This window comes from Oenanthe melanoleuca, chromosome 23 (genome assembly GCF_029582105.1).
Source record: "Oenanthe melanoleuca isolate GR-GAL-2019-014 chromosome 23, OMel1.0, whole genome shotgun sequence".
Classification (NCBI taxonomy): domain Eukaryota; kingdom Metazoa; phylum Chordata; class Aves; order Passeriformes; family Muscicapidae; genus Oenanthe; species Oenanthe melanoleuca.
This window is the reverse complement of record NC_079356.1, coordinates 2,458,023-2,482,228: the sequence shown is the minus strand read 5'-3', so window position 1 is coordinate 2,482,228 and position 24,206 is coordinate 2,458,023. Positions and strand designations below refer to the sequence as shown.

Below are 24,206 nucleotides of genomic sequence, written 5' to 3'. Positions count from 1 at the left end.
TATCTGGTAACCAGCAGAGGATTTTGGCCAAACATGCTCAGAATAATGAAGCCAAGTGTTCTGCTCACTGCAGGCTTTAAAAGATGATGTTTCATGATTAAAACCCCAAATCCCTGTGAACTCACCACTGCTTTTGCTTTCAGACACCTGGAGGCAGGGAAGGGCTCTCTCCACACCTGGGGAAGCCTGTCAGTGTTTGAAGGGTGTTTAGAGGATACAACTGTACACCAAGGAGAAAAAACTGAAAATTCCCCCCTGCCCACATTGGGCAGGTAACTGGAGCTTGGGAGCTGCTCATTCCCCAGAAACCTCATCCAGTCAAGCTGTGACTGGTGACAACTTGCACCTGGCAGAGCTGCAGCCAGGCCACTCCCAGCCCCTGTGGGCAGAGTTAGTGGAGAGCATCACCCCAGAGCCTGGGGAGAGTGGGCTCGTCAATAAAAATGAATTGTTTTATTGCAAGGGGGATCTGATCCAGTGTTTTCCTTGTCCTGGGGATCAAAGTGCTCCCCAGGGCCATACATGGCTTTTCTACAGGATTGCCCCTGGACCCAGCACATCCTGGACTGCAATGGAATGCTCTGTCCCACAGCAGCAGCAAGTGAATCAGCAGTCTCAGCCAGCATTAATTATGCAGAGAATCATTTGCTGGTAAGGAAAAAAAAAGTTCTAATTTAATCAAAATTAAATTAATAGTTAATTTAACAATTCCACAGTGAAAAGCCCTTGACCTCTGGACTTTTCCCTGCACACAGGGATGTTCATGGCTGCTGCAGTGGTGACATCCCAGCACTTTGACCCCACCTGCATTGCCCAGAGCCCCAGGGACTCCCTGCTGCCACCTCCAAGGTGTCAGGACCAGGGTGGGTAAACCACAGCAGCTCTGAAAAAGGGAAAAAATGGATAAGGTGGATGAAGCTCCTGAAAAATTCCAGTACAAATTAATATTTTTTTAAGGAACTGGAAAATAAGAAGAGCAGCCAGGCAGAACATCCTCCAGAAAAGGGAGCTGAGAGCAAATCTGACAAATGTACCTGGGGTGAACTGGAAGAGGGAATGCTGTCTGAGGAAACAGACTCTCCACATGACCTCAAAGTCCCTTCTGTCTGTATCATCCACACTTCTACAGACTAATTCCTTAAATCAGTATCCTGTGAAAAACCCTCACTCTGAGCTCCCAGCATCTGGCAGGGCATGCTGAGCTTTATCTGGAAGCATCTCCCAAGCAGAGTTCTGTCACCTAGCCAAGGCATTAAAAGAAAATAAATCAGAAGATTAACATAAATTGGTTGAAAGACTTAATCAGCTGCAAATTGCAATTTTGTGTTTCCAGCTTAATTAGCCTGAGTCTGGTTTTCATTGTGTTGAAGAACGAGGGCAGCAGCAGCATCACAGATCTCTGGCTGCAGTAATGGAGGAAAACTTCTCCCTGCTTTGGGCTCTTGGATGCCTCAGACAGGAACATTCCCAACAATTCCAGGAGGGCTGGAAAGGGTTGGACACCAAGCAGCTTCAGCTCCAGTACCAGCCCTGGCCCAGGCAGGTGCTCTCATTTGAGCCACTGCTCCAGGAGTTTGAACTGGCTCTGCTGTGAGGTTCTACAGATGCAGTTTTGTTTAATTAGCACAGGGCAAGTGCTAATTAAAATGCAAACCATGTATCTCCTGCTCTGAGTGCTCACACCCATGTGATTTCCACAAGGGCTCCCCTGGTCTGTGAGGAGGTTTATGGAGGTGTTTATAGTCCCTCCTTCCACATCTCCAGAGGTACCTCCCCAGTCCAGCAGGAGCTGTGTCTGCTCCCCGTTCTGGCTGGGCTGGGGTGTAACTACCATGTCCTGGTGACACTGCAGGTCCCACCCCAGGGCTCTGAGTCACTCAGTGCAGCAGCAGGGTCCTGGTTAGGGAAGCACCAAGAACACCTGAACAAGTAACAAATCCTGGGTTTGCTCCCTGCTGGCACATTCCAGAGGTGGTGACAGTGCCCTGATGCTGATACAGAGCCTTGTCACCACAGACAGAAGCCAGAGGAGAGAGGGAATTTATAGTGCCTGCAGTTTCTGCAAGGGAAGGACAGCACTGACCCTTTCACCCTTGCCTGATGCATGGCTCGTGCTCTTGGTGCTGAGGTACAAATAAAGCTGTCACTTGCAGGGACACTGAACACTGGCAGCAGGGAGTGAGCCATGAGCAGGGGCACCAGCTGAGATGGTGACACTTCCCTCCAGTTTTCTGCCCACCTCAGCTGTTTGCAAATGCCACTCCAGGCTGTGGCCAAGGTGAGCAGACAAGGGCTGTGCCTCACCTGGGAGCATCACTCCCCACACAGCTGTAGGGAAGGAGCCTTTCCTGGCTGTGAGGACACCAGCTGCACGTCTCAGAGTCAGGGGAGGAGGATCTGCTGCAGCAGAGCCCCACAGCCAGGGAAGCAGCTCCTGTGCCCCTCAGCTGCATGGCTCTAGTGGTGACCATGGCTCAGCTGCTCCCCTGGTGCAGGGCAGAGCCACAGAGGGCAGGGACACAGCCGTACCCATGGTCAAGCTTGTCTGAGCAGGGAAATACATCACTGGGAAAACAGGAATGTTTGGAAAGTGGATGGCAGGTATGAGTGATGGATGAGCACTGGAGAATCCAGCAAGGATCAATGAAAAGCTGATGAGCTGAGGAAAGAGGCAGGGGCTGCTCACTGAGCAGAAATTGCTCACTGTGGTGGGAGGTTACAGAGCCCTCAAGAAGCCCTGAAACCCCCACAGGCCTGAGGGCACCAGGGCAGCAGTTCTGGCTCTGGTGTGAGCTGGGGGATGTGGAGTCACCTGCCCAGATCCACTGACCACCAGGGCACACAGGGGACCCCCAGTGCCCCACTCTGCCCCCTCTACTACACCAGAGCCTCTCTCAGAGCAGTGCCCACCAGCACCGTGGGGACAGGCAGGACCAGGGATCCTGTGCAGGCAGAAAGATGTGACCCCTCTGACTGCCCTCAGCCCCTTCATCCCCCAGGATGCTTGACTGGGAAAGGCAAGGAGAGAGTAGAGATCACACCCACTCTGCAAATGACAGGAACTCAGCCAGCCTGGTGCTTTGGAGATCTCAGAGCAGAAGCTGCAGCCAGGCAATGACGACTCTGGGGTCAGCTGTGTGCAGTGCAATCCATCAGCAGTGCCTGAGGCAGCTGCCTGTGAGCAGCAAACAGAAAACTCCTCCATGGCCCTCGAGACATTGGGGAAAGCATCCCAGAGCTGTGCAAGGGCTGGGTGCAGGCAGGGGAGTGCCCTGGCACCCCACACACGTCCCACAGGGACCCCAGAGGAGCTGCTCTGCCCAGGGACAGATCCTGGCTCCACACCCCACACCACCCCTCCTTGCTCCTGACTTCACTTCTCCATCAATAATCAGTGGACCTTTCATCCACTCCCTGTTTACTGCAGCTTAGCACCATCTCAGAGCAAAGTCAAGAGAGAATTCCACACTTAAATGAAGGAAGATCATCACACTAAGAGCTTATTTAATTCTCTGATTAGGAGGAAGCACAGGCTGTTCTGAGCAGCTCTAGCCTGGATTATCTGAATACTGTGAATTTTCAGAAGCACTGGGAGTTTCATCTCAGCAGGAGGTTTCAATCGTATTCAGAACAGAGAAAAGCAGCCAGAGAACAGCACAGCTGTAACATCCTCAAAGCTCCAAACCCTCCATGTCTGCTTTCCTTCAGTGCAGATGGCAAGGGATGAACACTCAGAAGGGGCTGGGGCATTCAGGGCCTTCCCCACACCATCCTGACAACAGTCTAACTTTGATAATCACTATTCACAAAGCCTGCTCAGGATAACAGAACAGACATCTGGGAATGGTACAGCAGCACAAAGAGGTCAGAAAGGGTTTTTTAGTCTTTCTTTTTTAATCTTTTTTTATTTACCTTGACATAACCCATTGACCTCATTAAACAAGGCCATGATCACCCATTCCTGAGTGCACAGGCACACAGTGCCCAGCTCCACCAGCTCCCAGTCCCAAGGGTTAGGAAGATTCTGGTACCAAGCCATACTTCGTCTTCAGGATTTCAACTGTGGGTGTCAGTGCACTGCAGGGAGAAACAGAGCCATCAGAACAAAGAGTTTGGAGCAATAAAACTGCATTTTCTGGGTAAGAGCAACCAGCAAGACACAAGATTACACTTAGAGCCAAGAGAGCATGAACTCCAGAAACTGCAGCTTCACACAGAAGCTGTGAGAAAGGGGAATTTCAGAGCTCCTGAGGATTTCTGTGTGTGCTCATAATTAATGAGCATTAATTTAACATTAATGGGAAGGTGAAACTGATGTAGGAAGCAAAGCAATGCAAACAAAACAAAGCAAAGCAAAACAGAACAAAGCAATGCATGAGCCACCCCTATGCAAAAGCTCTGCTTCATTTAAAGCCAAGGAAAAGCCACACTCACCAGCCAGGCCGGATGATGGAGAATTTCCCTGACACAGACAAGTCAACCACAGTTGACCCCAAGCGACACTCTGGGCTCTGGATGTCTCCTATGGGGCCTCCATCAATGACCAAGGACAGCTGAGGCCACAAGTCCTGGAATTCCTGACAGAGAAACAGCAGAGCAGCCCTTGGTTTGCTGCCAAAGCTGAGCTGGCTGAGGGAGCTGGGGCTGTGGCAGTGATCCCGGGTTAGCACTCACCAGCACGGTCAGGGTGCTGCCCTGGGCGCTGATGTTGGCGCTGGTCAGAGCCAGCGGCCCCGGGCAGGCACGGGCCAGGTCCCTCAGGAAGGGATGGTCTGGAATGCGAACACCCACCAGCTGCAGGCAAGCACAGCAGGGTTTACACACAGACACTGGCTTGCACTTTGTACTGCCTAAAGCTCTCTTTACTTAAAGCTGAAACTGCACAGAACTGACAGATGAACCAGCAATAACATGAGACTTAAGTCAGGCCCTAACGCTGGTTTGTGCCATGTCCAGGGAGCAGCACAACACAGGCACCACTTCTGGGGACAGATAACAACAAATGTTACAGCAGCAGCACAAAACCAGCCCTGTAGCCGTGACCTACCGACGTGAATGGATTCAAGTCTTTATTCAGCTCTTCTGATCGCTGTAAGACCAGGGTCACGGGTCCCGGCAGCAAGTCCCGCAGCAGCTCGTCGGGAACATTGACGTGGCAGTACCTGCAGGGCAGAGCCGGCGGGATCAGGGGTGCCCGCGGTGTCACCCGGGCCACGGAGCTCGGGGGAAGGAGCCGCACCCGGGATGTCCGCGCACACCTGTAGAGCCGCTCCACGTCCCCGAGGCAGATGGCGAGCGGCTTGGCGCCGTTCCGCCCCTTCAGGCTGTAGATGCTGCGCACCGCGGCCGAGTCCTGGGCCAGGCAGGCCACGCCGTACACCGTGTCCGTGGGCACGGCCACCAGCCCGCCCGCCTGCAGGGCATCGGCCGCGGCCGCCACCGCCTCCTCCCAGCCCGCGCCGCGCCAGGCCTCGGCGGGGCTCCCCGGCTCCTGCCGCCACCGCCCGCTGCCGCCGCCCTCCGCGGGGTCCCCGCGCGCGCCCCGCGGGCCGGGCCGGGCCCCGCCGGCGGGCGGCAGCAGCACCAGGCGGCCGCGCCCCGGGCCCGGCCCCGGCCCCACCGCTGCCTCCGCCGCCCGCGCCAGCGCCAGCACCCGCGCCATGCGCGGCACTTCCGGCGCGCGGCTGTGACGCAACGGGCGCGGCGGGGCCGCCACAGCCGTTCCCATGGAGACCGGGGGCGCGCAGGAGCCGCGCCAGGGACGGGCGGAGACGGCGGGAGAGCGGCGGGTGCGAGAGGGGAGAACGGGGCAACGGGAGGGTCCAGGGGATCGGAGAGGTTCGGAGTGGGGAGGAACGGGGGCAACGGGAGGGTCCAGGGGATCGGAGAGGTTCGGAGTGAGGAGGAACGGGGGAAACGGGAGGGTCCAGGGGATCGGGGGTCCCGGAGTGGGGAGTAACCCCCACACACGAAAGGGCCCTGGGGCACTGAGGGGTCCGGAGTGGGGAGGAACAGAAGGAACGGGAGAGCCGAGGGGATCGGGGAGTCCGGAGTGAGGAGGAACAGGAGGGTCCAGAGCATCGGGCGTTCCAGAGTGGGGAGGAACGAATGGGCCCAGGGGGGTCCGGAGTGAGGAGGAACGGGAGGGTCCAGGCGCTCCGGGGCAGCTCCGTGACCGCTGTCCCCGCCGTCTCCCCGCAGGTTCCGGCCGAGCCGCGGCGGCTGCGGGAGCTGCTGGAGCTCCGGCAGCGGCGGCTGCGCTCCCGCATGGCCGCCTGCGAGGAGCTGAGGGCGGCGCTGGCCGAGCTGCGGGCGGCGCTGAGCCCCGGCCCGGCGGGCGGCGCGGGGCCCTGAGGAGCGCCCGGACCGGGACCGGGGGTTTGGGGCTGGGGAACGCCCGGGGGACGGAGCACAGGGAGCGGTGACAGGGCCGGGCTCCCCCGCCTGGCCTTGGAGCTCGCTCCTGCCTTATCTATCGCATTAAATTTACACTTGAATAAAGCGAGCAGGCTCGGTCTGTATCTCGCCGCGCTCCTGAGGAGGCACAGCCGTCCCAAGGCTGGTTCTTCCCTGGCTGTCACAGAGGCACAAACCTTTGTGTGCTGTCCTGTGCCCCTGCCATGGATGGGGCTCTGCCACGGGACATTCCCCAGCTCTGCTTCCAGCCCCCACCCGCACCTCAGGACACCACGGCCAAGCTGGGCCAGTGCTGCGAGAGGGACAAGGGTGAAAAGGCAAACGCTGCCCACAGAATAATCTCAGGAAAAACTGTTATAACACAATGTTTAAATAAGCATTTAATTAGGATTCCATTAGTATTAATATTGCTTTCAATTCCAAAAAGGTTAATTTCCACTTCTTTGCAGATATTTCAAAGTACAATATTAACTTCATACAAAATGAGCAATTAAGCAAACACCATTATTTCACATTCTTCAAAAAATACAAATTCATATTTACTCTTTTGGGTTTTGGAGATGCTCTTCCTTTGGAAGTACTGTACCTGTAACTAACATCTTCACATTGCTCAATGTAAGCACATTTGTTCCCATGTTTCAGAGTTAAATAAATTCCTTTATAACCATACACACATTCTTGAGAAGCTGGGGTTTAGTTCAGCTGTCTCCAAAGCCCCAGGCAGTGCTGGAGCTGGAGCTGCCCCCAGTGTGGAGCCAGGCTGGGTGAGGCAAAACAGAGCAGAGTCAGCCCGAGCAGTGGGAGGACAAGAGTCACAAACCAGGAACACCAGCGACTGCAACTACAGCACTGCAAACACACCCTCGAGTCTGCTGGAAAAGGTCATGTGAAAAAAAATCATTTTTTAAGAAAAAGTAGAAACTGCATTTATTTGAGAAAGTGTACACTGCATAATGAACCAAATTTTGGCCAGCTTGCACACCACTGCAGCATGGTGTGGGGTTTTACCTAGTTCCAAAAACACACACTTAGACTATGTACACTACTACATAAATATCCAGTTTAATTTGCATTTCTCAGTGCAGACACAGAATCCAACCTCTAGAACATGTGATAGATATCAAGACAAGACACAAAAAATTCAGCCCTGTCCATGAGAATCGACTACAGGTAACATTTATAAAAACTTGACACTGCTTCCAAAATATGTTATGGAAAAAATAGTATACAATTAAAAACTCTGCAGTCAGAAATTCATAGGGTTTATTAAAGACATGCTCTTCTTTGCCTTATAGTCCAAACTGACTCCAACAGTTCTGCCCAGCTAGGTCAGGTAATTCCTGCCAAGAACTTTTCACCCACAGATCTCAAATAATTTGGCAGAGACAGCACCCTGTCCTGGTTCTGTGGGAGGATCTGAGGCAGTGTGAGTTCTGTGCCCTGCCTGGTGAGAATGTGACACCAGAGCTGCTCTGCCCCACTGACCCAGCTGCCTCACCCCAGAACAACCAGCAACAGCTGCTCATCTCCAGTCACCTCCAAGGACAGCTACCCTGGGCTCAGCTCCCCTGCAGCTCCAGCTCTGAACCCAGTTTATCCTGGAGTAGGAGTGCTGTAAACAGTTCACAGCGTGATGCAGATCAAGGACAACGTGGATGGCTGCAGCCATGCCACCCCCCAAGAAATAAGGCAGTAACAGGACATCAGAAACCATCTTGAAGACAAATTTCAAAGGTGCAACATGCCTGTTTGAAAGCAGTTTGTCACTTGTGTTCCCACGTGGGTGCCAGAAGGAGGACAGGGGAAGGAGGACACACACCAAGGGACACAGCATGTCCAACAGGAGTTACAAGCAGCCCCCAGAAAGCAAGAGAGAAAAGGCTGCTGAAGCACAGTGCTCTCAGAGGGTTATTTGCATAGATTGGACGTTTGCTAACGATGCATAATTTGTCTGGGGCAGGGGGGAGGGCAGCACAGCACCCACCACAGCTGTTCTGTCAGACAGACACACAGACCACGCAGGACAAGGATCTTTAGCTACAGGTATTGCACCAAGTTAAGTGCTCATCTTTGCACACCCCTGTTAACTTTTACTCAGAGCAAAAATAAACTTTGTGAAATATATACAAAAGAAATTGCAGCAATTGGGTTAAAGATAAAATAACCTAAAGTGCATTTTAGATACCAGTATGAGGTTCTGCAAACTTGTCTTCCTGGGCACACTCAGCATTACACAAGTGTCCAACTTGTACTTTGTTCCATGTAGTTCAGTACCAGCATTCAATCAGTGCTGATTTTTCACTCCACCTACCACAAAAAGCAATTTCTCCAACCTTCAGCTGCATGCCAAGTCTGCTTGCTTGGGTCCTTGCTTGGTAACCAAAGGTACCAAAGTCAGTAAGTTGACCCCTTCTACATATTTAAGCTTCTACACCCATCTAGAAACTGTGGGTGACCAAGTAAACCCCCAGTAGCACAAACAGGTGACCTAGAGCATCACAGTTTTGCTCTCTGACTGATAATTCAAGGAGTTCATGCAGACTTTGTAGAGGCAGGCATGCTGTTCCCAGAGGCTCCAGCACATGAACTCTTTTCTGGGAATCCAATGTCTCACCACATCTGTAAGGGCAGAAACTCTCCCTTTTATTGACCATGTAATAGTGAATACACTAAATGCTGGGGCAGCAAGGAGAGAACAGGAAAATCTCTGGCCTTGCAGAATCTCAGGGCTTTGCTGCAGCTGCCCTTGGATCTCCTCTCATCCCAGCATGGCACAGACTGCCCTGGAGTGCAGTCTGATCACACAGTCCTGGGGATGATGCAAATGTGAAAACACCTCAGACACAGGCAGCACAAACACTCTGGAAAGCAGATGGACATAAACAACAAAAGCACACACCTGTAAAACACAGTGGATGCACAGGCTGTGTGCTCACACAGTCACATGCTCCTGCCTCAGTACAAGCTCTAACCAGTTCCACCTGAATTGCAGCCTGCCTGATGCACATATAAGAGGGCAATGGCAAACCCAATGCACCAAAGAATCAGATGGACGTGGTGCTTTTCCTAGAACACAACAAAAAAATCCCAGTAGCTGTGAAGAGAAACAGCAGAGATTGACCCAGGGCACTGCAGCTCCACACTGAGCTTCCCAGTTCAGAGACTTTGGTAGTTTCTTCTACTCATTTCAGTCACAAAACTTTCTGAAGATGCTCTCTGGTCTAACCAGAGGCATGTTTTAGGTTGACTAAGTCATAAGTAGCAAAAGTAAAAAAGCCTCCCTGAAGGCTGTGAAGGCTCAGAAGTGGTTGCTAAATTGCCCAGCTGTCACAGTGCAGGCCACATCTGGGACCCTCGTCCCCCATCAGAGGTAACCCCACAACTCCTGCATCAGCTGTGTCCCACAGGCACACACATGCACACCCACTCACCCTCAAACACCACAGCTGCACTGCACCAAAGAAAATGCCCCAGGCCACAGGGAGAGCACCAGAGGGACCCCAGGCAGCTCCAGGCAGTGCTCACTCCCCTCCCAAGTGCAGCTCTGTGCAGAGCAGCTGGCAGGAGACTCCTCTGCAGGCCTGGGACTGTTTTTTGTGTTCAAAGCAGTTCTTGCTGCCATGCAACCCAAGTGCAGCACAAAATGAAGCTGTAGGAGAAAAGCAAAGGGGCCATCACCTCACTGCCCTCCAAGGATTGCCATTACAGGAACAAAACAAGAAATGCTTTGTTAACCTGCTTTGTGGATGCCAAACCTTGCTGCTGCAGGACTCCACACACCCAGAGGAAACACCAGCAGCACGTGTGATGTTCATCCCTGCAAGTGCCCTGGCACAGACACACAGAGTGCTCCTGGCACACCTCTCTGCCCTCACAGGACACAGCTCTTTCCTTTCTGCCCTTCAGCAGAGGCAAGCTGTCCAGGAGGGGAAGGCAAATCCCCTTCAGTCCCTTTCCAGCCATGCCTGGGCAGTGCATTCCCAGGGGAACAGCACAAAGCCAGTGCTGGCCAGGCTGCACTGAGCAGTCACAGGAGGAGTAAACACCTCCTTTAGTTCAGGAGGTGATCTGTGATCACCAGGCAGCACTCACAGGGCTCTCCCCTCCCTGGAGGTACAGAGAGCAGCTCTAATCAAACACAAAGAGTGAAAGACCTCTATCCACTACAGTTTGCATTCCTAAAGTGAGTGCAGGGACACTCCCCACTAATTGGCTTACAGTCATTATCTTTGTATCTCACTAATGACAACACTGTAAACTGAATAAAGACTATTTAATATTCTTTTCTTTAACACAACAAGACTGACAGCCAAAGCCAGAAAGATGGATAAAAACTATAAAATTACATCTTTTAAAATAATGCAGCATAAATAAACAATTTAGAATGAGACTGCATTTATTGCAACATTACAGGCTTTTTGGTGGAAGGGGGGGTTTGGATTTGATTTACCCTGAGTAGGTTAGAATATAGACTCTCAGTTTGATATGAAAAACTATTCTGTTGTGTAACATCTTTTAGTCAAGAAATAGCCCCGTGCACAAAAAGCTGGCATTGCAGTAGGCTGGAGGCAGAGTCAGGCAGAAATTATATAGCTCACTGGAAAAAAAGAAGCATGTATGGACAACTGAAGGACAAACTCACTGAATTAAAACTGAATTTATATTAAACCTTGCTCAAAATTTTTAAGGGTTGGTCTTCACAAAAGATAAGAGTAACCAGCAAAGGCACCGTGCTCCTGATTCAACAGTCCAGGGTTGGGATGATGACTTGTTGCTGAACAGAGCCTAAGAAATCAAAAGAGCAGCAGGCACCAACCTGACCACACCTGGAACCCACTGCCCCCTTCAGAGGGGCCAAGAAAACAGACTCTGGAGCCAGAGCCAGCAGCAGCTCTGACTGTGCTTCCATGCTGTGACACAGTGTCTGCAACACACTTGAGTCCTAATGGAATTAGATGAACAGACCTATTAGAGGCACAGGGTACTTGTGCCCTGCTGAAATAAACTCCCCCAAAGCTCCTGGAGGCTTCCAAGAGCATTAGTACACAGCAAAACCAGGCACCAGCTCCTCATCAGCTATGTGACAATTGCATTCAGATCACACTGCAGATAAATCCTCCCCCAGCTATGCCACTTCCTCCCCCTGCAGCCTCTTTTCCTGGGCTCCCCTTTAGTGCATGGTTAGTAGAGACATGAGAGACAGAAGAAAATTAGAGACCCAAGAAGTTGTAACAAAGACCCACTTGCTGCCAGTACCTTAATCCCAAAAGTAAGTGATGTGCAATTGGAGACAAAGTAACCCCCCTTTTCCTTTTAAAAATCTTTTTGCACACGAGTAACCTTAACTTCTGTGTTCACATATGACAAGCAAAAGTGACAGACAGTGCAGCCAAAACAGTTCATATATAACTTAGTTTTTTTTTTTTTACCTTTTCTTTTTTTAGAATCTCAAAGGTGGATGTACCTGGGACGTGACTAAGATGACATCCATGAAGCAGAAATAAGCCACAAAACTTCCAAACAGGAAGGAATAAGAATCAATCCTTCAGTTTCTGCTTCTAAGGAGAAGGGTTTTACCCTCCAGGTGCAAAGGAGAATCTGGAACATCTTCACTTAGAGAAGCTGCTATTCAAACCAATTTCTTCCTCACCCTGCAGTAGTGCTTCAATTGGAATTATATTAGATGGGGTTTCAGGGCTTTGGAGGGACAGGAAGTCTGATACATCCATGGCACTTAATGTTTCAGTCTGGGAGTCTGAAGGGTTAACTATCTGACTCCTCTGCCCACAAGAAGGAGGAGCAGAGGAGGAAGGGAAGGTCTGAGGCTGCAGCTGGGAAGCTGGCTGCTCCAAAGCTTTTGAATCAGGTGAGGAACATTCCTTCTTAACAGTGGAGGTGGCTTTGTCCTTGGCAGAGTCTCGGCAGGCACACTGGCACTGGCAGGCCTCCTCCTGCTTTATTATAATGACAGGAACGCTGAGACCAATCTGCTGAACGGGGTTTCCTGAAGGTGAAACAAAGAAAAAACACAATGGAGCTACAGAATTTCACAGCAGGGAGAGAGAAACCAGCTTTGGTACATTAGTTCAGTGTCACGCTTACCTGTGTTACCAGCTACTGGTAATGCAGTGGTAAAAAACACCTTTTCCACTACTTTTGGAACTTGTGGCTTTCAAGAGAAAAAACAAAGAAGAAAAAAGTGTGAATTGACTCAAATCAAATTTCTATTGTTCAAATTCTAAACAGCTATATATGTATATATCCCAAAGAGACACACAAGAAAACAAGGCTCAAAGTATTGTTTCAGTGGTCCTAAATTGGGCATAACATCCCCTGCATTATTTGCTGGCAAACTCAGCTTGTGGGTTTTGACAATTCAATGACTGAGTTCTTAAACACTGCTCTGTGTGCTCCCACTGCCTGTACCTGCAGCCCTTCACTCATGTCCACCTACAGCTGAGAGCCTGAAGTGGCACCAATATTGTCAAAGAGAAAACTCCTGAAGCTTCAGCTATCCAGATTTACTGGAAAACACATTCTCTTTCCAGAAAAACTTTTTTCATTATCAGTCAAAATTAGGCAGAGATAGAGATTACAAAATGTCTAAAACCAACCTTTTTACAGAGTCTTCTGTGCTTCTATGCATTAAAAATAATACATTAAGGCCCATGTATATCAGGGCCTGGTGGTGTTTTGTTTTGGATACACACACTGATACCTGCTGGCAAGAAGTCCACCATGAGGGGAAAGAAGAAAGCAGGATCTTTCTGCACCCTGTATTTCTCCATGCTCTACTTATTTCCCTGTCTATTGAAGGGGCTGCACTGGTGATGTGCATACACATTAACATTCCACAAGCATTACAGCACACTGCATCCCTGGGTTTACCTTACAGGTTTGACCCCCTCCCTGTTCAAAATCAAGGACTCTAGTAGGATGGCTCAAGCTGTTCCAAAGCCCTGCTGGATGTACTGACCATTTGTTCTTGGCTTTGTGTGGAACCAGTGGCACCATTTAAGATCCATTGTAAGTTCTGCTCTCCCATGACAATGCTGGACTGCAGAATGGCGGTGTTCGGAGAAGGAGTGATGGTTATAGTGGGGTTACTGGTCAAAACAGGGTTTGCAGCAACAGGCACAGTCTGAACTACAGCTGGCAGGGGCTCAGCAGCACTCGGGGCTGTCGAGGCAGGAGCCCCAGCAACCACTGACAGTCCCTGCACAAAGGGCTGTGGCGGGGGCTGGGGGTGCTGCAGGAAGTCCTGGTGAGCGGCTGCAAACGGTGTGCTGTGAGGAACAGGCACTTCTGGGGATTGTAAAGCAGTTGCAGGATTCCCAAACGCAGCTGGCTGGGAGCCGGGTGCTATGGAGGAGGGAGCAGCCGGCGCTGCGGGCTCCGGGAGGCCGAGCTGCAGGACCAGGGGGAGGGACAAGGAGGCGGCGTCTGCTGCTGGGGGCGGGACCGCGGCCACCGAGTCCGTGTCGCCGTTAAACCCTTCCATCAAGGAAGCCGCTGAAACACAAAAACATAAATACATCTGTTCTCCTTAGGTCTGAATAAACTGCTTTTTCAATGAACTTAACAGCTAGCTGATGATTTTTGCAAAGTAAAGCATTACCACGTTCCTAACTTCAGGTTAGTGCCCAAAAGCAACCCTAGAAAAGAAATCTAAAAGTAGCTGTAAATTCAGCTACTGGTAACACTGGGCTCTACAATGAACTTGATCAGGCTCATCAGCTCTCTCTAATAAGTCTTTTATCAGCCAGGTTGTGCAGCAACTTCAAGAGGAAACCTTGAAAACAGGATGATGTGGATTGCTTAAGAGCTGCAGTGCCAGTACTGCAGGACAGTGTGCTGGGTCACCTCCCCATGCACGCCATGCATCCCAACACCAATGAATTTCAACACTGAAGTTAAAGTACTTTTTGCTCCTTAGAGTTACACTGGGCATTAAGCTTCTGTCTGAAATGCTGAATTCACTACATGGATGCAGAGCTGCCAAAAGTTCTCTTTAATAGCACTGCAGATACAACTGGTACCTGTCTGCTGAGAGTCATCCTGATTTGCAGTGTGGTCTGGGCTCTGAAACATAGACTCAAAGATGCTTGCTGGTGAGATTGTGCTGAGGTCCTGTCCATGTGTCTGACAAATAGAAAACAAAGAGGAAAACATCAGACAATGCTGTATCTCAGGTGTCCACAAACCCCAGTGAGCACTGTGGGCACATCAGAAACAATCCTCCAATGAGCCAGCCACCCTCAGGAATGGCAACATATATAAATCTTACATGCTGTAAATTTACACCTAGTTTTTATTACCTGTAATCAAATTTACCCTAAAAAATGAAGTAACTTCTCTAAAAGTAAAATATATTCCTCTGCATCCACACTTTGTTAAGCCCTATTTCTTTCTTGCAGTACTCCATCAGAAACAGACATTAATTAGCTGCTTGCAGAACCTTTTCTGGAGCAGAAAAAAATAGCTCCATTTAGATTGTATCCTGGACTATGCAATTCTAGCCCCCCACAGTGCTCAGGGAGCAGAATACACACAAGAGCTGCACCCTGCTCCCACACCACAGCACAAAGAACAACACAGCCTCCTCAGCACCTCATCTTCCTCTGTGCAAAATCTAAGCTCAACTCAAGAGTAAGAACACTGTTATGGTAAAATCAGATGCAGAGCTTCCTACAGCAGGTTGAAGTAAGCACTGCACATTTTGGAGGACAAAATCAAAACTCAAATGAGGGTGAGGCAATTCCAGGACAATAACTCACTGGATTAGAGTTCTCCCGCAATTCTGAATCTGTTGAGATGAGGCTTAAATCACTCAGACAAAGTGAGTGACTTGTATCCTGTGAAAAAGAAAAACAATCTGAATTATATATTAATGTCAGAAATTATTTAAATTACTTTTGAGAGTCCATACTCTGTTTACATAGGACCCAAGTCTCAGTTCTAAAATCTAAAAGGAGCAAGACTTTTAAGCAAAGGATTCTTGACATCTCTGTCAATGTATTTCCAAAAAGTCATATAACCCAGAATTTTAAATTAGCATAGGAACAAATCAACTTTTAGAAAATAAAAAAATTAAACCTTCCCAGGTAGTATTTTCAGTTAGTATCTATTTTACTTCACGTTTACCCCACAGTATTGATTCCAGCTGAAGCACACACAAGGAAAGCAGCCTGATGGATGCAACTGGCCACATGCAAAGTGGCAAAGTGAGCACTCCAACTCCCTTGGAAAATCCCAGTCCTAGTGTTACACTATCAAGCTGCAGACAAAGTTATTCCTTCCCAAGGTATGGTTTATATCCACCTAACACAGAAGCATTAAGCAGAAGTGCTACTAACCTCAGACACATTGTTGTTGGGAAGTGCATTATTATAGGTCTGTCCCTTCTCATGACCTTTCATGTGACTCTTGAGACTGTACTGGGTACTGAAAGTCTTCTCACAACCATTGCTGGGACAGAAGAAGGGTTTCTCCCCTAGAGGCAGCACAGAAGACATTTAACAGACTTCAAAGCATCCCATCAGACACACCCTTTGAAAGCACCTGGGAGAGCAGTATTTCAAACAAGATGTTTAATGCCCCTTCACACAATCAGCATTCCTGCAGGTGAGTGCTTCCATTTCACCACAGGAACTGACACACAACACAATATTTAACTGTTATGCATCTTTACTGATACATTTGTGAAAATACATTCATTGAATTCAAGACCTGTCAAGCATAAACATAACTGCATAAATGGAAAATTTGGATGGGCCAGATGCAGGTGCAGGAGTTTGCACTTGGCCTTTTTAAACTCATGAGGTTTCACATGGGCACACTCCTCCAGCCTGCAAGGGTCTCTCTGGATGCCATCCCCTCCCTCACATGTGTCACCTGAGCCTCTCAGCTTGGTGTCACTCCCATCTCATATGTAACTATAAATTCATATTAGGATTCTGAATGTTAGCATAAACTCAATCAGCTCAACTAAAGAAAAATTTTTAAAAATAACACAGAACTTACCAGTATGCGTTCTAACATGTGTTTTGAGGTGGTGGCTTGCAGCAAAAGCCTTCCCACAGCCATCATGCTCACACCTGAATGAGGCATCACAGGAGAGTCAGCATCAGCCCCCTTTAATGCCTTAGCTACAACCTTAAATCATGTTTCCCAACAGTCCCAGGACTCTAACAAGCAGGCCCAAAGCTAAGCTCTGTTAGCAACCAGCTATCTCCCAGCAGCTGCTGTGCATGCTACACACATCAGCAGGGCTCTGAGCAGACTTTAAAATCCAAGCACAAAGGCAGTATTTGGGGGGTCTCCTTCACTGAATACACATTGCATCCCAGCAGGGAGCAGCAATGTGTTTTAAAAGATGCTCATCATGGCACAGTTTTAAAAACTACCTTAACTACAATCACTGTTAAAGGCAGCTGCAGGAGCTCAGGAACAAACATGCTCCAATGCCAGCCAGCCACCTTCACCTATTTCTCAGGAGAACACCATTCCATTCAGAGCAGTAACAGCTGCTTTTTGGCACAGGTGCCTCCCTACTGAGGCACAGCAGGCAGAACTCCCAACTCACCGAAATGGCTTTTCTCCCGTGTGTGTTCGAATGTGCTTCCTCAGGTCACTGTGCGTTGTGAAGTATTTGCTGCAGCCCTCTGATTCACAGTTAAATGTTTTCCCTGTGTGAAGCCTTTGATGTGCTTTCAACCTAAAAAACATGTTCAAAAAACCCCTCTTAGAATTGGTAGGATAAGAGAGCCCTGGCCTGAGGCAAGCAAGCCATTCTTTCAAATGAGCAGGACAGGATCAAAGGCTTAACACATCCTGAGCAGAGGGTAATGAGCTCAGGGAAGTGACTACTATCAGCCCCAAAGTCCTCCAAAAAGTCTGAGAGACCCTTGTGTTCATGCACCACCTTCAATGCTATTGGAATATAAAGAAGTCAGTATAGCTCTGTCATCCTACCCTTTGTACAGCATTGCCAACTTAAGGGGCTCATATTCATACCTGTACATGGAAGAAGCAAAATAAATGTATTCAAACATAAACACAAAGCAGATGGAACTTGCAGAACAGCAACAGCCATACCTGCAAGAAAACTTGCCAGAGCCTTCCCACCTGTAGTGCTGAATACCTTCGCACCTGTACAGTGTGTTGAACACTCCTCACCTGTACAGTTCTCACCTGTACAGTGTGTTGAACACTCCTCACCTGCACAGTTCTCACCTGTACAGTGTGTTGAACATTCCTCACCTGTACAGTGTTGCACACTTCTCACCTGTACACTGTGTTGAACACTCCTCACCTGCACAGTTTCTCACCTGTACAGTGTTGCACACTTCTCACCTGCACAGTTCTCACCTGTACACTGTGTTGTACACTCCTCACCTGCACAGTGTGTTGAACACTCCTCACCTGCACAGTTCTCACCTGTACAGTGTGTTGAACACTCCTCACCTGCACAGTGTGTTGAACACTCCTCACCTGCACAGTTCTCACCTGCACAGTGTGTTGAACACTCCTCACCTGCACAGTGTGTTGAACACTCCTCACCTGCACAGTTCTCACCTGTACAGTGTGTTGAACACTCCTCACCTGCACAGTTCTCACCTGTACAGTGTGTTGAACACTCCTCACCTGTACAGTGTGTTGAACACTCCTCACCTGCACAGTTCTCACCTGTACAGTGTGTTGAACACTCCTCACCTGCACAGTTCTCACCTGCAGAGTGTGTTGAACACTCCTCACCTGCACACTTCTCACCTGCACAGTGTGCTGAACACTCCTCACCTGCACAGTTCTCACCTGTACAGTGTGTTGAACATTTCTCACCTGTACAGTGTGTTGAACACTCCTCACCTGCACAGTTTCTCACCTGTACAGTGTGCTGAACACTCCTCACCTGCACAGTTCTCACCTGCACAGCATGTTGAACACTCCTCACCTGCACAGTTCTCACCTGTACAGTGTGTTGAACACTCCTCACCTGTACAGTGTGTTGAACATTTCTCACCTGCACAGTTCTCACCTGTACAGTGTGTTGAACACTCCTCACCTGCACAGTTCTCACCTGCACAGTGTGTTGAACACTCCTCACCTGCACAGTGTGTTGAACACTCCTCACCTGCACAGTTCTCACCTGTACAGTGTGTTGAACACTCCTCACCTGCACAGTGTGTTGAACACTCCTCACCTGCACAGTTCTCACCTGTACAGTGTGTTGAACACTCCTCACCTGCACAGTTCTCACCTGTACAGTGTGTTGAACGCCTTCTCGCAGCCCTGCACGTCGCACTCGAAGGGTTTCTCCTTGGTGTGCACCCTGACGTGGATTTTGAGGCTGTAGGAGGTGAGGAAGGCCTTGCCACAGCCCTCCTGGTTGCAGACGAAGGTGTACTCCCCCCGGTGGGTTTTCTGGTGCGTGCGCAGGTTGCCAGCGGTGCTGTAGGTGCGGGGACAGCCCTCGAAGGTGCACTGGTAGCGCTTCACCTGAAGGACAAAATGCTGCATGCTTAACAATTCTTCATAATTTATGGAATCCAGATATGGATGTAGTCCTTTGTGCAGTCAGACAAAGACAATGCAACGGATTTTGACCCCAAAGACCCCCCCAAAAAAATTTACTGACGCTTAGTTCTCTGACAGCAACAGTTCTGCTGTGCACTGTGAGGAAGGAGGGGCACACGGGAAAGCAGCTGGCCTTGCAGAACAGGAATCTAACAGAAGGGGGAAAAGGAAAAACATAATCCAAAATTTTTCTAGCTAAAAATCTGATGAAACACTTGGAGAGAACACTGAGGAGCCATCAAACCTGTCTGCTGGTAACCCATGTGCAGCAGCTGCATTCTAGTCTGGTGCTTCCTGCGGAGCTACTTATTTGTGGAGCAAGGAGACAAAGGAAAATGCACTGCCACAGTGCTCAAACCCACTGCCCTGTGTGCTCAATCACCATCAACACCTTGAGCAAAACAGTTTTTACCATTTTCCATGGTCTAACCACCAGTCCATTCATTACTTCATCCCAAACCAGCCTTCACTGAGCCTGGCTCTTTCCTTCTGTATTACTGGAACAGTCAGTGCCTCAACTGTAATGGATCACATCAGGTCACAAGGACACCAAAGGTGTCTCAGATTTCTCAGTAAGCCACTGAGATCCCTAAGGACATTTTCACATGGAACTAGATTTGGTACCCTCCCCACTTCAGCAACAGGCACAAGGGATTGTTTAGAAATTTCCAGCGCGCAAGTGGTAACACCTAATGAAATCTAATTCTCTTGTGAAGCAGGAGGAATACTGCCCTGATCTGCCTGAATAAAGTTATCCTCCATCATTAATTACCAGACTGATGGCTTTCCTTTGACTGGTAAAGCTCAGAAACCTCAACACCTAAAGGTGATTGAGAAGCCCAAGACATGACTTGGCAAGTCACACCAGCTATAAATCAGGTCCTAGACAGTCCTTCAGAACAAAAGAGAAATCACTTCTTGGTTACTTCCAACCTGTTTTGTAGGGGACAAAATTGTCAGCAGGACCCCTTTAAGAAAATTCTGTAAAGCTGAGTGATCTTTTGTGTATCTCAATCCACAGTCTCTTGCTGCTCCCACAACAGGCTGGCATTCACCTTCACCTTGATTCAACAAAACTTTCATATTTGGAGAACATTAAACTCTCATGAGACATACAAGAGACTTTTACACAGAGCACAGAAATACCATAATGTGCTGGGTTTGACTGTGATAGAGTTTATTTTCTTCACCTGTATAGAGCATGTCCTGGATCTGTGCTCAGCACAGGGCTGGTGATACAGAGATGGATTTTTTAGGGGGCTGGAGAGGGGACACCCAGCACAGCTGACCCTGACTGATGCAGGGATATCACAGACCAAGTGATGTCATGCTCAGTTTAGAAAGGTGGGGAAGGGGAAACATTTTGTGCTCCCCAGTCTCTGTTAGGTGTGCTTGAGCCCAGCTTTCCTGGGCATGGCTGAGCTCCTGCCTGCCAGGAGAAACAAGGAATTCATCCCTTCACATTTTCAATTAGTCACTCAGCATTTCAGAGAAGGAAACAGTAATTTCACTCTAAGCAATTTGCCCTTAATTTACAGTTCAAATCAGGCAGAAGTTACCACAGAATACCCAAGAACTGCAGCATGGTTACAATGCAATTAGGAAGTCTGGTTGTGCTGAGGCAGCCACAACAAAGGAGCACAGAGCAGTAACACACCAACATCAGAAAAGACATTTCATTACATGGGGAGGGTACATCATCCTCCCCCAGGATCACCAGATCCAGCACAATTTGTGCATCAGTGCTGAAGTGAATGCTCCCTGTCACAGCTTCAAGGCAGCTGCAAATTAACACTTTACAGAACAATCCCCATGATACCTCCCATGGCACACAAGGGATCTGACACAGGCAGGAACTACCTGAAAATCAAGGGAGGGTTCTGTTAAGGTTCCCAGGGGTTTTCATTTAGGTCTAGAGGAAAAAGGACAGTATTAATCACAGATTCAGCTGTTTGGTTCCCAGCTGTCACTGCCCATGTGTAAGGGAAGGTGGCAGTAGAACATCAGTTTAATGGCCTGAACTCTGCCAATGGCCTTGCAGCACTCCCCTCCCTCAAAGGCCAAATCTTTATTTCACAAATCCACAGGCTGCAGCAATATCATCACCACATTCTGAGCAAAACTAACCTTTCTGTGAAGCACCCCAGCATTTAATTCTCTTTTTACATTAGCACACCAACACACTGCTTACACAAAACCATCAGAGATTTGTTTGAAAGCCTCACAGAGACAGCAGCAAGAGCTGCAGGCTGCCACAGCACCCAAGCACAACAGAAAACAAACAAGGCAGCAGAGGCCAAGCCCTGGACAGGCAGGACAGGGCCCAGGAACTCTGAAGCTAAAGGCCATGGCTTTTGGCCAGGGAGAGTGAGTGCAGCCTCTGCCAGGGAACACTGGTGATCCAGCATTTACCTCAGAAATGGGAACTGTTGTGCAATAGCCAACAGGGCTGGAGGAAGCAGAGACTCACACCCTGGTTCAAAGTCTACAGTAACTGCTCTGTTTGCTTTAACTCTTCCTGAGCTTACAATATTCCCCCTAAATGGCTACATTTTCTGTGTCATCACTGAACAAAGAATAACTGAATTTGAAATAAGAAACTGTAACCATGTTTGTTCTTACCAACACAACTACTACCAACACAACTACAATCAGTGATGTATAACAGAATTAAAAAAAACCAAACCCCATTTTTAGCTTCATAAATATCTAAGGCTGACCTGAAAACTTTAAAACAATTTTCTCAAATATTAAAACTGTTGCAGACATTTTGGAAGTACCAAAGAACAGAGCTGCTGATCCAGATGTTTGGGAGCTTTAGAGCTCTCCTTTCCTCACCTCCAGACAACTTATCAGACCTTTGCAACAGCAGGTAAAAAGGCCTTTAACACGTGCTCAAGGCTTTCACATGATGGTATCACTGCTCTCTGTTCTGGGAAATTAATTCCAGAAATAGAAAATAAATTCATATATAGCATTTCACTAGGAAATTCCATATCTTACAAGCCTTCTCTAAAAAGCAAGGGTGAAAAAATTAATTCAATTGCACATGCAGCCATTAACCCTGTTCAGCTCCCACCCTCTGCTCTGGGAGTGGCTCAGGGCCCCACAAAGAGGAAAGAGTTAAACACTTCAGCAGCTCCAGGCTGCAGAAGCTGCCAACATGAGTAACTGACAGAGGGAGACTCAAACAGGTTTGCTGAACACATCTCAGTCCAGAAGTTCCCCAGCTGCAGAGCTGACACCCCCCAGGCCCACCTCCCAGCACTCAGCCAGGATGGTGACAGTTCTGTGCTGAGGGACAGGACTCTGCCACAGCCAGGGCTGCCACTGGCACCTGGACTCATCACCCCTCACATAACTCAGGAAAACCAAAACAGGAGCACTCAGCATTCCCTGAGCTGGTGTCACAGTCAACTTCCCTTTGCTCTTGCATCCAAAAAGAAGAGTCCCAGGACAAGCCCTCCTCACTGTGCATCCAGACAGAATTCATCAGGGAAAGAGAATGAACAGTAAAGTCCATTTTAACCATCCAGGCTGACCTGAGCTTTCAAAATACATCAGATGGCAGTTAAAGCTTCCCCCTTCTTCTCACAGTCTCCCTGTGACACAACAAAACTACAAGTAATTTAAAATTTAAAATCACTTTTGGTACTCCAGCTCCCAGCAACAGCCTGGCCCACAACTGTGACCTGAATGTGACCATTCCCAGAGTAACAGCTCAGGTTGTTTCAGCTACCTCTGAACTCAAAAATAATGACCCAAACCTGAAGATCAGTAAAATTACACACAAACACGTGCCAGTGCCACACCCTCCTGCCATCCAGTGTCACAAAGTGCCTTCTGGCAGGTTCCTAGGGCAGCAGGTGGTGTCAGAGGCAGGAGGGATGGCCCTGGCAGTTCGGCTGGGACACGGTTTTAGGGGAGGGGGGATGACAACAAGAGCAGATTTAGTGGAGAGCAATTCACTCCATTAACACAAAACTCCTCAAAAACAAGCAAAACTACTGCCCCTCTCCTGAAAAACAGCCTTGGGAAAGCCCATTTCCAAAGCATTTAAGGTGCACAAAACCCAGAATCACATTTAGCTACTCACTTCCTTACGCTTGGTTTTTGGGCACTCAGACTGCAAAGTGAGTGTTGCTCCTTCGATATTTCTTGGCATGGGAGTTGAACCAGGATTTATTGTTAGATGAATCTGATCTGGAGAAATAATGTGTTGCACATAACCCTGTGACATCCCTTCATGATCTTCTATTAAATTAAATCCTTCTTCATGACCCTCGGGTAAAAAAGGCAAGTGATCACCACACTGTCCTTCATCCTCCTCATCTTCCAGCACACTGTGGTCCTGCTCTATGAGCACAGTTGTCCTGTCATACACCGTCCCGGACGAGGAGGACACCAACCCGTTTTTGTCAGAAAACCTCATATTTTCATCTTGGGTTAAATCGTCTTCCTCCGCTTCATAGTAGATGGCGTTGCCCTCGGGACTGTTCTCGCCCATGGCTCCGCGCCTCTCACCGGGAGCTCCGGCCGGAACGGCTCATCTGCAACACACGGACGGGTGCGGGGGTCAGGCGGCGGGGCCGGGCTCCGTTCCCCCGGAGGCACAGCCCCGGCGGGGCCGGGCTCCGTTCCCCCGGAGGTACAGCCCCGGTGGGACCGGGCCGGGCTCCGTTCCCCCCGCGGGCACAGCCTCAGCGCGGCCCGGGCTCCATTCCCCCGTAGGCACAGTCCCAGCGCGGCCGGGCTCCATTCCCCCGTAGGCACAGCCCCAGCGCCGGTAGGCCCGGGCTCCATTCCCCCATAGGCACAGCCCCAGCGCGGCCCGGGCTCCATTCCCCCATAGGCACAGCCCCAGCGCGGCCCGGGCTCCATTCCCCCGCAGGCACAGCCCCAGCGCGGCCGGTGCCGCTGGCGGTGCGGCCGGGCCGGGCCGAGCGCCGCGGTCCCGCCCCGAGCGCGACACTACCCCCACCCAGCCCGGTCCCGCGGAGAACCAGCACGGGTGCCTGCCCGAGCCGCACCGCTTCGGCTCCGCTCGACCCATCCCTCCTCCCGTACCCTGTCCCACTCACCCCCGCCCGCTCACCGGGCGCCGGCGGCGGCTCCTTCCCCGCCCCAGCGGCACCATGATCGCCGCGACCCCACTTCCGCTTCCGGGAGCGCCGCGCCCGCCGCGGGGGCTGACGGGAAGGGGGAGGAGCACA

General features: G+C 49.8%; 2 protein-coding genes across 3 annotated transcripts; both read right to left on the bottom strand.

The window, feature by feature from the left end:
* Positions 1 to 3,875: 3,875 nt before the first annotated feature.
* Positions 3,876 to 5,695, bottom strand: YRDC (yrdC N6-threonylcarbamoyltransferase domain containing; the record flags this gene model as incomplete). Its single annotated transcript, XM_056508904.1, has 5 exons — positions 3,876 to 4,077; positions 4,435 to 4,577; positions 4,675 to 4,794; positions 5,048 to 5,162; positions 5,259 to 5,695. Coding segments are annotated over 5 exons (879 nt in total), but the record flags the coding sequence as incomplete, so codon positions are not given.
* Positions 5,696 to 6,785: 1,090 nt separating this feature from the next.
* On the bottom strand, positions 6,786 to 24,172 carry MTF1 (metal regulatory transcription factor 1). Of its 2 annotated transcripts, none has more exons than XM_056509096.1 (11): positions 24,089 to 24,172; positions 23,090 to 23,543; positions 18,677 to 18,915; positions 17,003 to 17,134; positions 16,441 to 16,514; positions 15,774 to 15,910; positions 15,195 to 15,272; positions 14,457 to 14,559; positions 13,394 to 13,929; positions 12,520 to 12,586; positions 6,786 to 12,421 (listed from the first exon to the last, which is right to left on the bottom strand). In XM_056509096.1, exons 2-11 carry the CDS (start codon positions 23,498 to 23,500, stop codon positions 12,027 to 12,029), a joined length of 2,172 nt encoding a protein of 723 aa, XP_056365071.1. In that variant the 5' UTR covers positions 23,501 to 23,543; positions 24,089 to 24,172; the 3' UTR covers positions 6,786 to 12,026. The 2 variants fall into 2 exon arrangements, with proteins under 2 accessions (XP_056365071.1, XP_056365070.1); XM_056509095.1 differs by having other exon boundaries at positions 24,075 to 24,161.
* Positions 24,173 to 24,206: the final 34 nt, after the last annotated feature.